This window comes from Gobio gobio (genome assembly GCF_949357685.1).
Source record: "Gobio gobio genome assembly, chromosome: 14".
NCBI lineage: Eukaryota > Metazoa > Chordata > Actinopteri > Cypriniformes > Gobionidae > Gobio > Gobio gobio.
In genome coordinates, this window is record NC_137107.1 from 36,925,058 (window position 1) to 36,940,213 (window position 15,156).

General features: G+C 39.4%; 1 protein-coding gene across 3 annotated transcripts in view; it reads right to left on the reverse strand.

The window, feature by feature from the left end:
* Nucleotides 1–15,156, reverse strand: part of kiaa1328 (KIAA1328 ortholog) — a 32,601-nt gene that overhangs the window by 3,194 nt on the left and 14,251 nt on the right. For 2 of the 3 annotated variants that reach the window (XM_079834961.1, XM_079834963.1), the window contains exons 6-10: nt 14,362–14,486; nt 10,013–10,545; nt 9,706–9,810; nt 9,144–9,265; nt 8,919–9,036 (exon numbers count right to left, since the gene is read on the reverse strand). In XM_079834961.1, coding sequence (XP_079691087.1) covers nt 8,919–9,036; nt 9,144–9,265; nt 9,706–9,810; nt 10,013–10,545; nt 14,362–14,486 — 1,003 coding nt within the window. The remainder of the gene's footprint in view (nt 1–8,918; nt 9,037–9,143; nt 9,266–9,705; nt 9,811–10,012; nt 10,546–14,361; nt 14,487–15,156) is intronic. The other variant, XM_079834962.1, reaches the window with a different exon arrangement.

Sequence of the window (15,156 nt, forward strand, 5' to 3'; positions counted from 1 at the left end):
TAAAGATGAGTTTTGAGGCTGACGGATTGATCCCCAGAGTGTTGAACACATGTTCACACAGCCAGCTCGGTGGGGTTCCTGAGCACCTGTTCTCCCTCACGCTGGGACTGATGAAGGTGCCCTAGCTCTGGAAGACATCCTGCATTGTTCCACTGCCAAAGATCGGAAACCCCCAGGTTCCCTAAGGACTACGGGCCAGTTGATCTCACTTCACACTTTACGAAGACCTCTGAGAAGCCAGTCCTTAGACAGACCACCTGGACCCACTGCAGTTTGTTAACCATTGTTACGGCTCTGACCCTGGACTCTAGAGGCAGTGAACATTCACCATTAACAAACCTACATAATGCTACCTACTGCCATCAGAAAAAAAACTATAGCTTTCCGTCTACTGCCTATATGAGAGATTCTTCATAAGAGAATTGTCAGCATACAACACAAAACACAGGAGACTCAACTCACAAATGAATCCAGTGGAGTTTGATGGAGAAATAAAAGGCCATTACCGTGATTTTAGCCCTCTGATTTGAACACTCCAATGGAAGGGGCGTGTTTGCCGAGCGCGTGAATGCAGTGATCTGGTCATTGCAACTCGATTTCTGCACTCTCATGAATGATTTTATCATAACTAACAGATGTATTGTACAGTGAAGACAGCGTCACTGATTATAACCGGAGTTTTAGCGAGAGTCCAGAACTGCTGCATTCACACCATGTTGTAAGAACCGTCGTCTCGAGATGACAACACGTGACATTCTATTCGAAGCTGTTCATGTCCTCGGACTGTCAGGAGGTACAGTGGTCACTTGGTACAAGTTTGAGCTCTCAGAATGTTCTCATCTCACAAGCTGTAATTACGAGCTCTACGAGGACGTTGAAGGTGACATGAACTGGCTTTTTTTTTTTTTTATACTGTTGTCTGAGGTCAACTTATGACGTTTGCGTGGTTTTTACATTCAAAAACATCCTAATGAATAAGTAATAGGCTATTTTCTGCCCTGCTTTTGAGGCTCTCTTAAGACACGCTCGGTTTTGATGGGCGTGCCGCACTGAAGACTTGGCTAGGATTGGATAAGATTTGCATATTTAATGAGCTTCAGCTCCCCTGTCAGTACATGGGGGATTATTTTGAAAGCGCATGGAGAAATGCTCACAGGGCTCGCAAAATATCTTTATCAAACAAACACAATGATTTATCTCTCATCCACCCGCGATTGATTGGAATGTAATTTTTGTATTACTTGGCTACCGATCTGTGAATTACCGCGACCCGTAGACAAGAATTTTTCAAGAATTGCACTCTCTTACGAACTTCTTAGAATTTATCTTAACTTCTTTCTTAAGAAGATTGTCGTTAATCCGGCCCCAGGTTCACCTTTTGCAAAATGTTGCCTTAAAATACTGCCTAAGCAGGTGGCTCACTAGGTTTTGGAAAAGAGAAGGTCTCTTCCCTGCTCTTCTTCCTGGCCACCCTCATGATACTTCCGGATTCAACCCTAGTGTGAAGTAACTACATTGCATATTTCCAGTTCTTGAACACAGAATCAGCAACAGTATAAAACCGTTAGTGTTGACTCATTCATAGTTTTTGCTCTGTTAAATCATATTCCAGTAATACATACATAATCAAGAAGTCTTTGATGTTGCTGTTATTTTGTATACATGGAGATTTGTTAATGAAATTACTTTGCAATAAATATTATGTAACAAGAATTATGATCATAACTAACAAAAGCAAACAGCATTTGCACTTTATCTGTCAGGTATGTTTCATTTGCTAGCGATTACAAGACTGTTTGAGAAAGAGACCTGCTCACTGAATGTCAGACTTTGCAACTTCATATATTCACTCAGAATAAAAAATTGTTACAAATATTTCATGACATCATAATGGATCAAGCTGCTTAATGTCCTTTTGCTTTTAAGCCTGAAACTTGAATCTAGGTTTCGTTTACATCCAGTCCTATGACAATGATAGTAATGTCCAATCCGGGAATCTCATTTTGGCATTTTGGCGAATGACAATCGATTGCCATCCGACAATCCTTTTGCATATTTGCATCAGAGGGAAAGGGAAAGAGAAAGAGAGCTTACACTGAGGGTGGATGGCTGATGGGGTGGGACTTTGGCAAGGCTCCCTCTAGAAATGTGAGAATTAGCATTTTTATTTGTTGATTTATTTAACGGACAGGCCTCTCAAACAGCCATCCATCAACGGACGACATTGCCTATATGAATAATGCATTTCTTACCGCCGGTCACAATCTATAACAAGGGAAGGGGTAGGTGTAGTTTGGGCGGGGGAGGGGGATGTTAGGGCGTTGGTAGGAGGAAATTGCCGGAGAGAATGCTAATGTGTTTGGCAGTCATATTTACCCAAAAGCTTTCATTGCTTTTCACAAGGTCCACTGGCGAATGACCACGAGACATTAATATCACTTAAGAGGAGGTTTGCTAATCCCAAACGCTATCTGTTCATTCAACGGATCAGCTAAGCGCTGGGAACAGAGTTCAAGATGCTGGAAAAGAAAAGTAGAGCCGAGCGGAACAATAGCCGTATTAAAGTCTCTAGATTATTAGAGAAAAATAAAATACAAAACTAATAAAATAATCAGAAATTCTATTGAATACAAAATACATATTTAATACATCATGATTTTAATATATAACATTACATTAACATATGATAATATTCATAATATAATATATAGTTTTAAATCATTCAAAAAATGTTAGTGACTTTTGAAGAGTAGGCTGTACTTTTCTGCTCGGTGGTGGGTTTAAAAACAAAGAAAATCCCAACATGGTATAAACAATATACTACAATCTCTACCGGTTAACTCATTAACTCAAGCTCCTACTCTCATCAATGAGAGCGAGGAAGAGTAAAATGCAGAGAGAGGGTGAAAGACACTGAGAAAGAATTGGGTTCTACTTCAACAATTCCAAACAAAAGACATTTTATCAGTTTCCTTTTCCTCTGACTCCAGTTATATTACTGTTCTCATTAAAAATGTCCGTCACGCCTGAGAGCCCAAACAAATTTGTACCCAAACAGTAATATAAAAATCCTAAACGGCAAATACTGACAAAACTGCATGTCAATTTTCTTTCAAATCAATAGTAAGCTGAGGAGAAGCACAGGCCATGGGCAGGAGCACTGACATTTCTCACTTCAGCTCTATCAAAACAGCCCTGAAAATTTTAAATGATACGAAATTAAAAAACAAAACAACAAATACATTTTCCCCTTGTACAGTGAAGAGGAGTTTACAAGAGATGGCCCAAGTCTGCACAGGGGTAATTTAAAAAGGTGTAGGTCATTTGAAAGAAGGACGTGGTATGATAAGTGTATTGTTCTGACGACTTGCAGAGGTTATCAGTCTGACTCCATAATTCATCGCCTTCCCTCTTTTGTGACACATTTTATATTTTCAAAAGGAAATGTGAGGAGCTAGCAATGCAAAATACACCATCACGGTGGTATGAATTTATTTAAAATAAATAGTATTATATGTACACTGTATTGCCAAAAGTTTTGGGATGCCTGCCTTTACATGCACATTAACTTTAAATTACATCCCATTCTTAATCCGTAGAGTTTAATATGGAGTTGGCCCATCCTTTGCAGCTATGACAGCTTCATATCTTCTGGGAAGGCTTTCCACAAGGTTTAGGAGTGTGTTTATTGGAATTTTTAAGCATTCTTCTAGAAGCGCATTTGTGAGGTCAGGCACTGATTTTGGACGAGAAGGCCTGGCTCACAGTCTCCACTCTAATTCATCCCAAAGGTGTTCTATCGGGTTGAGGTCAGGACTTTGTACAGGCCAGTCAAGTTCCTCCAGTCCACATCAAACTCGCTCATCCATGTCTTTGTGCACCAGTGCACAAAACAAGGTCCATAGTCTGTTGGAACAGGAAGGGGCCATCCCCAAACTGTTCCCACAAGTTGGGAGCATGAAATTGTCCAAAATGTCTTGGAATGCTGAAGCATTAAGAGTTTCTTTCCCTGGAACTAAGGGGCCAAGCCCAACCCCTGAAAAACAACCTGACATCATAATCCCCCCTCCACTAAACTTTACACTCGTCCATCGGATTGCCAGACAGAGAAGCGTGATTCGTCACTCCAGAGAACACATCTCCACTGCTCTAGAGTCCAGAGGCGGCGTGCTTTACACCACTGCATCCGACGCTTTGCATTGCATTTGGTGATGTAAGGCTTGGATGCAGCTGCTCGGCCATGGATGGAAACCCATTCCATGAAGCTCTTTACGCACTGTTCTTGAGCTAATCTGAAGGCCACACAAAGTTTTGAGGTCTGTAGCTATTGACTCTGCAGAAAGTTGGCAACTTCTGCGTACTGTGAGCCTGACTGTGCGCTGACCCCGCTCTGTGATTTCACATGGCTGTTGATGTTGTTTCCAATCGCTTCCAGTTTATTTATTTGTTATAATACCACTAACAGTTGACCGTGAAATATTTAGTAGTGAGGAAATTTGAATTCACTGAGATCCTGAGAGCGACCCATTCTATCATAAATGTTTGCAGAACTGCATGCCTAGGTGCTTGACCTGTGGCCATGGAAGTGATTGGGACACCTGAATTCAATGATTTGGAAGGGTGTCCCAATACTTTTGGCAATATAGTGCATATATATATATATATATATATATATATATATATATATATATATATATATATATATATATATATATATATATATATATATATATATATATATATATATATATATATATATATATATATATATATATATATATATATATATATATATATGTAGAACATACCCAAAGGATACTGACAATCAAAGAAAACTACCTGTTTCAGGTGGAGTGAAATTATATGATCTCTAGCTGACATAAGATCCATAATCATTTTCATTAACCCCCAAAAAAATGTTCCCAGGCCATTAAATCGTAGTAAAACTCTTGTCTATTGATTCATTGTGAGCTGACAGGGGCATTCGGTTGTTCTTTTAAATTGTGTCCCTGTGGCATCAGACCCATCAGACCTGAGGTTGTCCAGGAGACAGCCTGGCAGCATTCAACCTCTGGCTTCTTAAAAATAAATAAATAAACAACACACTTCATTGATTTCCGCAAATCAGGTTTGGTTTTGAATAATGCAAAAGTACCCTCTCCAGACAGTTGGATCCAATAAAATATTTATCGTCCATACATAAACTTTCCATAGTGCTGGTTCAGGGTAAACGGTCATCTTGTTAGAGTTTATGCGCCTGTTTGGTATTAGTGCGCGAGGGAGGTTTCCCATGATGCTCTACTAACCATGTCAAGATTAACAAAGGCAAATGTGTCCTTTTATATCTAAATACGACTTTCATGTCAGATGTACAGAAATGTAATGTTCTATTCCCACTAATTATTTTTTATACATTTATTTTAATACCTTTTAAATTCTGTAGATATTTTCTTACCATTTGTGCAATTTAATCTAGAGGCTTTTCTCAGTAAATATTGACAAATTACTTAACTGGCATAACATTGATTCAACTAAAATGTTTAATCGATTGACAATCCAAGGAGAAATGTCTAACTAAAGATCTATTTCATTGCCTATTTTATCACATATCTTTGACTTAATGCTTCAAAGCCGCTTGATGTCACCAGGAAAGGTAAATCTAGAACGGTCACTTGAAATTCAACAGTTTGACTGTTCATTAAGAGACACATCTCTGCCCTAGTCTTAGTTCACATGTGGCGCTTATCAAGTTCCCTGGTACATATAAAGCATATGCAAGTATTCAATTCCCTGTCAGTTCTGACATTCTCTTGGTATGCCTCCCACAAATATCATGGCTGCACACAAAGCAACCTAATTTTCCCGGCCCCTGTAAAAGTTCTGCCTTGGTAATGAAACGTCGGAGACAGAAAGGAACATATTAATGCAAAATATTCACCATAGCATATAACAGAGGGAGGAAAAAAGGCAATTACTTCTGAAGTCAGTGCATTTTCTCCTAGAAAAAAAAAAGAAGAAATACGCCTAACAAACGACTTACAAATAATCTGCATTTTTCAGAGATGGCGCGCTAAACGAGACATGCTCATTCTCTCGCAGTGAGGGTTGGGGGAGGGAAAAAAAAAGACATGCTGTCACATTAATTACCTTTCTACGTTAAAAGAAAACGGTAATGAATTTCCTTCCCTATCCCAGAGTGTGTCTCGCGCTAGCGGTCAGTGATTCATTCTCTGCCTCACTCTTTCTCATTAAGCTGAGGGAGGCGACGCGTTCTCGGCCCGAGCTGGAAGACTCGGTTCAATTACACCTGCTGCTGGGCCCTGCTACGCCAGCTAATGGGACTCAGCTTGGCTCCTGTCAGCCTCAGCGCTGGCCGGCAAAAATCTTCATTTAACTCATCAAACAGGCCTCGCACTGCGTTCGGCCCAGACCAGCTTCCTCTTTTTTTCTCTTGCTTCACTTCCTCTCCCTTTTTCCGTGTTTTATTTGGATTCCCCCATATATCACTTCTCCCTCCCCTTCTCCTTTCACATTCGTGCATTAAGAAGCTCCATCACAAAGGCAGGGACTCCAAAAACACAATTAATACATGTGCTTGGCCCCTGCTGTGCTGTTGAGCCAAAATTGCTGTCATTTCCCTCTTTTCACTCCTTCTTGAATTGAACTTGTTAAATCGTATTTACTTGTCTGGTTCTTTTCATTGAGTTTCCTGAAAGTGGCTTCTCTCAAGCACCAGGAGCCCCCCCCCCCCCCCCCCCCCCCCCCCCACCCACCCCCATCTTTAAATTGCAACAGCAGCCTCTCTACATAATTGTAAATTGGCAAGAGTGACCACACAAATGGCAAAATTAAATGTTTTGCTAATCTAAAAAAACAGAAAGGGTGTGGAAAAACACATTGGTTGTTTTAGACAGCTGGGAACAGGCTGGGATGACTTAGATGAGTGTATAAAGAAGCCAATACACAGAGGTGGAAAGAGTAATCAAATATTCTACTCAAGTAAAAGTACTATTACTTCAATTAAATTTTACTTATGTACAAGTAAAATTACTGGTCTAAAAATCTACCCAAGTAGTCCATTGCAAATGTACATGTAAAAGTTACTTAGTTACTTTTTTTAACAGCAGGGGTGGGGGGACTCTCCTGTGTAGGGTTGTGATAATCTCATTCTTTCACGATATAATAACATCTCAGAAAACATCAGTGTTTCACAGCATTAAGGTATTAAACAATTATTTAATAAATAAATAAACTGTATTATTAAATTATGGTTTTTATTATTATCATGAGTTAAAATGGCCGTTAAATGAATGAAAACAGTTTTTTTTGGTTGAACAAATGCTTTATTATAACAAACTTGAAACCATTTTGTTTATTAAAATGTCAATAAAACATGTCTAATCAACTTAATTCATTGAAGGATTATGAATTAGATTAACAAATTATTCTTATCATTAATTTATTTAAATGTTTAAGAATAATAGTCCTTTGATTTTTTTCTTTTTATGATTTAATACAAATATATTATCAAAAAATAGTGGTAATCAAATAAAATGTAACAAACTTTTATCCTTTTATTTTATGATGCAAAACAGATTTATTAAATTAAACCATACAAAATATATTCTTAAATAATGTTTAAATTATGTATTATTATTATTACAATTATTTTTATTTTGACAAGTACATTACATTGTAGGCCTACACTAGTAATATATTTCTGTTATAATTTCTTCTAGTTAAACCAAACGTTTATTTTGACGGGTTTTAGTGAAGACCTGTTTCAGAGTGTCTTTGATAATGGTTTTTATTCAAATAAAATGATGAAATGCAATATGAAATAGGGCATTTGTAGTGGTGTCCGAAACCATAGTGGACATTTTTGAGTGCACTCGACTCATTCAATCCCACATTGCACCGCAATAACGAGAGTACAGCCGATGTACAAACAATGGCTGTCCGAATTCACTCATTTGTTTTCCTTTACTCCTTCAAGTGAACTGTATTAGTGGACTAACATAGGGAATAGTGAAAGAGGGTTTAGGTGGCGATTTCGGATTCAGACCTTGAACATCATGCGCATCATAGCCTACTTGAGTAGCCCATCTAACGTAGTAAATGAAACGGCACTGACAGAACAAGCAGTTCATATATTTATATAGCAGTGTTTTGCGCTTTAATATTCACAGACCATGTCACGATTTGATATTGTAGCTACAGCTCTACTTTCAATGTATTTATTCATCCATCAGTTTGCGTGTTTTACATGACATCTGCGTTATACTGTAAGTTCAATGTTAATTCCGTGATTTCCCTCTGCATCACAGAAATCATTCGGCCTTAAGTTATAAACATACTTTTATCTGCACAGAGGGATGTGTTCTTGAACATATTCTATGTGTTTCCTCCTTTTGCAGTCACTTTACATCCACATTTTTTGCAAATTGGATATCCAGGACAACCACACGTTGTTATATATTTTTTCTATATCCAAAGACAGTATTTCCACACTAGCCAGGGATTCGCGACAGTATTTCGCCTTCAGCTGGCTCTGCATCACTGACGTCCGTCTTGTCCGTCTCCATCTTTTTATGATTTTTGCGTGTTTGTTCTCCCGCCCTTCAGTTCAATGCAGTCATTTCCGGAGCGCGTGATTTCCCCCCCTTTGTATTATTTATTTTTACTCCGTAACGGATGTGGTTTAAAATGTAGCGAAGTACAATACTTCAAACAAAACATACTTAAGTAAAAGTAAAATTACAGATTTTTAAAACTACTTACAAAAGTAGAAGTACACAGAAAAACTACTCAATTACAGTAACGCGAGTAAATGTTATTCGTTACTTTCCTCTGCCAATACATGGCATAGAAAACAGGAGTGGACCAAAGACAGAACCCTGAGGGACACCTTAACTCACCTGGCGGCCTGTGGAGTTCTGGGAAGGCCAAGAGAAGGAATTTTGGGAAGAGCAGAAGTCTGGAAGCTTTCTGGAATCACAGGAGAGGTGGCCATATCCTTCTTGGTAATGGAGATATCTGCAGGGAGAAAATGAGAGATACTTGATATGTAATGCCAATTTTCAATGAATATGGTAAAGTAAAAAGCAGAAATGAACAACTAGCATCATTTCTTGTGAACGTACCGTGTGAAAATGTAGGTGTCGGTTGCTGAAAACTTGATGCGTGTTCCTTTGATTGTATGTTACTCAATGGTTGTTGAACACTTCCCTGCAGAATGTGTGACCCTCTCTCTTTCATTTCACTGCTGAATAAGAAAGATAGAAAGATACTGTTTTACACTACCGTTTAAAACTTGGAGTAGCTTAACAAGGCTGCATTTATTTTACCCAAAAACACAGTAAAACAGTAATATTATGAGCTGAAATTTCAGCAGTCATTATTCCAGTCATAAGTGTCACATGAACCTTATAATAATTCTAATATGCTGACTTTGAGCTCAAGAAACAGTTTATATTATCAATATTGAAAACAGTTGTGCTTCATATTTTGTGAAAAGTAGATGCATTTTTTCAGGATTCTTTGATAAATTATTCTTTACAAAAAAAAATCTCACTGACCCCAATATTTTGGGGTATTTTGATATATTCAACAGGGAACTTTTGTATATTTAAAGTTTTTATCTTTGTCTTTTATTTTTCTCCCTCCAGCCCTTGCATTTAATGCCATTTTGAAGACAATCTTTACCTTTGTGTTACCTGCTCCATTACTAAACAGGGCTGTGGACCTTCATTAAAACTGCTGTCTCCATTTAGGGGTTTCTCAAAGTCTGTCTTGGTTGCTTGTTGAAGCCTTCAAAAGAGACAAATTAAAAGAACATTCATGGTTCAATTCAAGTTAGGCTGTATTAACAGAGTTTGTGGCATAATGTCGATTATCACTGGAAATAGCAGGACTATTTTTTAAATGAGCCAAACATCATGATTGTAGTACAGTGAGCTAGAAATACTTTCTAGGTGCATGAACTTCTGTGGATGCATTATTAGTCACTTACTTGCTGTACTGAAGGTAAGACTGACGGAGTTGTTGGTTCTGGAGCAAAAGTGTCTCTTCCTGTTGAGCTAACCGAGCTTGAATTCTCTCCCTTTCCATCTCCAGCTGTTTCTTCTGCAAGAACAGACACTGTCGTTTCTCCTCCCAGTTCTCCCGACCAGAAGGCGGCACTAGTCCGGTTCGAATAGCACCACGCATGTCATCTCTCTCCATTCTGTGGCACTGATGAGAGCATTTAGATTCAGAGGCACCACAAAGCTTCAGGGCATCACAGGCTGAGGGCTCCCTGTTGGAGAAGCTGGGATCACTACATCCACCTTCAGTATTGCGATTGGTGTGCCTGTCATGGACTTCGCAGTTCTGCTCGCTGCTGGAGGGTGCGCTGAAAGGTCCAGTTGAGAAAGAATGAGTGCACTCCACTGGCCCACCTCTCTCGGTTCTACTTCCTGATGAAGGAAGGTCCAAGTAAGATCCATCTAAAGCACTTCCTCTCCCACCCAGAGAACTCCTGGGCACCCCTCCGCTGCTAGGAATCTGTGGGATCGAGCAGAGGTGGAGAAAAGTATACACGTCACCTCTGACCTTTTAATAATGTAGCAACGAAAGCAGGTTTTACTCAAGGGAGTCAGAGAGGATGGGCTCATCCCAAGAGGACGCAACAACCCAAGGTCAATCACCGAAGAGATAAACATTCAGGACAAAGGAGAATTGTCCGCCTCGGAGGGTACAGAAATGGGCCGCTGACTAATTCAAGAGGAGGTCGTGGAGCATGTAAACATACATTACTCACAGCCAAGGTTTCAGAGAGGACAAGCTCATTTCCCTTATACAAGCTTAAGATGGAGGGTGCACGTTCTAAGTAAAACAACATATGAGTTTTACAGTGTTGGTTAGTGAGTTTTATTTTGTTTTAGCTTTAATATTTTTAGTGACAGTGATTTAAAAGGGATGAATTTAGAGATGGAACTTCTCTGAGAGGGTTTTAGTGTGCTGACAGGTTAACAGTTATAGATGCTAAAGTGTCAGCATGCCAAAACCCCTCTCTGAGAGACTGCTTCTCTAAATCCATCCCTTTTAAAAACACCACCGACAGAGCCATCAAAACAGTGCTTTTCTAACAAATTCACCTACAACACATTTCAAGGCAATTACTGCTGGACTTCAAATCGTCTGCTATGAGAAACGTTACTATTATTATGAATAATTAGAGATTTATGAGAGTTTTAAGTTATAAAAGGAGGTAGGTTTTTTTATTATTTTTATTTTATTTTATTATATATATATATATATATATATATATATATATATATATATATATATATATATATATATATATATATATATATATATATATATATATATATATATATATATATATATATATATATATATATATATATATATATATATATATATATACTTTTATACTAAGGTTACTTTTAATATTATTACATATAGTGTTTGTTATTCAGTTTCATGAAATGCAATTCATTTGTAATTTCTTTATAGCGTTTCCTTTATGAAAATTGAGAACTGGTATGAATAGTTATGTTGCAATTTTTTTTCAAATGTATGTAAAAATACATACATACATGCATACATACATATTCTGCCACAGCAGTGAATGTCCAAACAACTTCAGATGGATAATATTAAACTGTGGCATTCATTTTTCCTTTTCAAATATTCTCTTTCACTTCAAAATGTCATATTACAGAAGTAAAATGAATTATGAATGCCATTTCATGTTTCGTGCAACCTTGGTAGTCTCATCTCTCTCTCTCTCTCTCTCTCTCTCTCTTTGACCATGTGCAAGGCAGAAAAACAAAATCTGTAGCTGGGAAAATGACATACAACTGGCCATGCACAATCTAATCTAGGGAATTACTGGTGGACTTCCAATCACCTGCAGTGAGCAAAGTTATCGTTATATAAATCTATATACACACACACACACACACACACAAACACACACACAAATCAGGCATACCATTATGACCACCTTCCTAATATCGTGTTGGTCCCCGTTTTGCTGCCAAAACTGCCCTGACCCGTCGAGGCATGGACTCCACTAGACCCCTGAAGGTGTGATGTGGTATCTGGCACCAAGATGTTAGCAGAAGTTAGCTATAAGTCCTGTAAGTTGCAAGGTGGGGTCTCCATGGATCGGACTTGTTTGTTCAGCACATCCCACAGATGCTCAATTGGATTGAGATCTGGGCAATTTGGAGGCCAAGTCAACACCTCCAACTTCTTGTTGTGCTACTCAAACCATTCCTGAACCATTTTTGCTTTGTGGTAGGGCGCATTACCCTGTTGAAAGAGGCCACAGCCACCAGAGAATACCGTTTCCATGGGTATTCCAAGGGTGTCCATGGTCTGCAACAATGCTTAGGTAGGTGGTACGTATCAAAGTACCATCCACCTGGATGGCAGGGCTCAAGGTTTCCCAGCAGAACATTGCCCAAAGCATCACACTGTCTACGCTGGCTTGTCTTCCCATAGTGCATCCTGGTGCCATGTGTTCCCCAGTTAAGCGACGCAAACGCACCCGGCCATCCACGTGATGTAAAAGAAAACGTGATTCATCAGACCAGGCCACCTTCTTCCATTGTTCCGTGGTCCAGTTCTGATGCTCACGTGCCCACTGTTGCTGCTTTCGGTGGTGGACAGGGGTCAGCATGGGCACCCTGACTGGTCTATGGCTATGCAGCCCCATACGCAACAAACTGCGATGCACTGTGTATTCTGACACCTTTCTATCAGAACCAGCATTTACTTCTTAAGAAATTTGAGCTACAGTAGCTTGTCTGTTTGATCGGACCACACGGGCCAGCCTTCGCTCCCCATGTGCATCAATGAGCCTTGATCGCCCATGACCCTGTAGCTGGTTCACTAATGTTCCTTCCTTGGACCACTTTTGATAGATACTGACCACTGCAGACCGGGAACACCCCACAAGAGCCGCAGTTATGGAGATGCTCTGACCCAGTTGTGTAGCCATCACAATAGTTGTGTAGCCATCACAATTTGGCCCTTGTTAAACTCGCTCAATTCCTTACACTTGCCCATTTTTCCTGCTTCTAACACATCAACTTTAAGGACAAAATGTTCATTTGCTGCCTAATATGTCCCACCCACTAACAGGTGCCGAGATGAAGAGATAAGTGTTATTCACTTTACCTGTCAGTGGTCATAATGTTATGCCTGCTCGGTGTATAAACACACACACACATACGTAAAGTCATTCTAGATAAAATGAATGTGTAACCGAAATAACAAATTCACCCAGTATTTACTCTTTAAAGGTCCCATTCCGCATGATCCCATTGTTCAAACTTTAGTTAGTGTGTAATGTTGCTGTTAGAGCATAAATAATACCTGTAAAATTATAAAGCTCAAAGTTCAATGCCAAGCGAGATATTTTATTTAACAGAAGTTCCCTTTCAAAGCCTACAGCGAACGGCTGGCTTGGACTACATCCTGGTACTTCCTTCTTTAATTACGTCAGTAGAGCAGTAGAACAGACTAACCTCCGCCCACAAAGAAACGCGAAAAAGGGGGCGCGGTCTTGTTGCTGTCCCACGTGGAGAAGCGGACGTGTCGCGTGGAGAAAAGGAACTGTTGCGTTGAGTGTGTTTATCGCCATGTCGTCGAGACGCTGATATTTTCATCCAGGAGTCAAATCACCTTTGTTTGGCTTTCCCAGGGACGCTGTAGAGATTATTGAACGCATACATCTCTCCGTTAAGAGGCGTGACCTTTCCAACATGCGCTAAGCTGCTGTCGAATCACAACACAGGAACTGCTGGCACGTGCGCTAAGCTGCGGTCGAATTACAACACGGTAAGCGCTTGCACAATCAGAACTCGTTACGTGTTTCTGAAGGAGGGACTTCATAGAAAGAGGAAATCACCAGCCGTTTTTAGGACAGTGAAAACAGCGGTACACAGATAAGTACATTGTATGAAAAATACTGTGTTTTTTTACACGCGAAACATGAACACATGTTATATTGCACACTGTAAACACAATCAAAGCTTCAAAAAAACACGAAGAACGGGACCTTTAAGGGGAAAAAAAAAATCTGGGCTTGCATTCACAATCTCAAAATGGCCAAATATCAGCCGATAAATTGGTTGGTCTGTCTGCCAGGATATAAAGATAGTGGGCCATACAAATGAATTTTTACTAGCTATGGTTATACAATGCCATGACTGATCGGCTAAAATTCCAACATAGTATATAGAGGATACAAATTCAGTGCACGCACATGTTCAGTCTGAGCCATTTGTGGCCTCTCTCTATCGCTCTCTCCCACACACAGACACGCTCTCTCTTAGTACTCACCTTGCTGTGGGAGCAGGACTGATTGAGCATTGTGATAGACTTGTTGAGTTTCTCTTGCTGTTGGGAGAGGTACTGCTGATAGAGTCCCAGCAGCTCCTGACACTCTCGGTACTGCTGCTGCAGGCCTGTGCCGTGGGTCAAGGGTCAACACGCACTGAATAACTGTTCCCACTTAGACTAAAACTCTCTCTCTCCCAAGCCAAACATGGTAATCCATTTCTCCCAATGTAGTGTTGCCAACCTAATGCTGAGTATGCATGAGACTTTATACAGAAGGTACAAAAGGAAACCTCCCTCAAGGGTAGTGCCCCAAAGGTAACTAGTAACTGTAAAATCAGCTGTATGTCAAGGTGAATACTCAAATATATTGAAATTGCCAATCATCAAGCTTGAGAGGCAAAACAAAAAAATATTTCAAGATGCTTTCTTGGTCTAGGTCAGCGGTCTGCAAGTTGACAGGACGAAAATAAAATAAAATAGGTCTTTTGTTCAGTACTTAAAACATCTGTTTATCGTTTTAAGTAAGTTTTGTCGTTTGAGGATAAAGATTTGAGGTGGCATTTTTGTTATTCAGATGGCTAGGCAAATCTTTAAACACCGAAAAATCTGAACTGATATCATGCAGTATAAGTAACAACACTGAATATGGTATAAACCAAGGGTAATTTGTACAGTGCTTACAACCACAGGTTATGATTTTTTTAGAGAATGGCAAAAAAAATCTGAATCTGTATCAAGCAGTTTTGTTGGGAATAGGGATGCACCGAATCCAGATTTTTGGGGTTCGGTCGAATA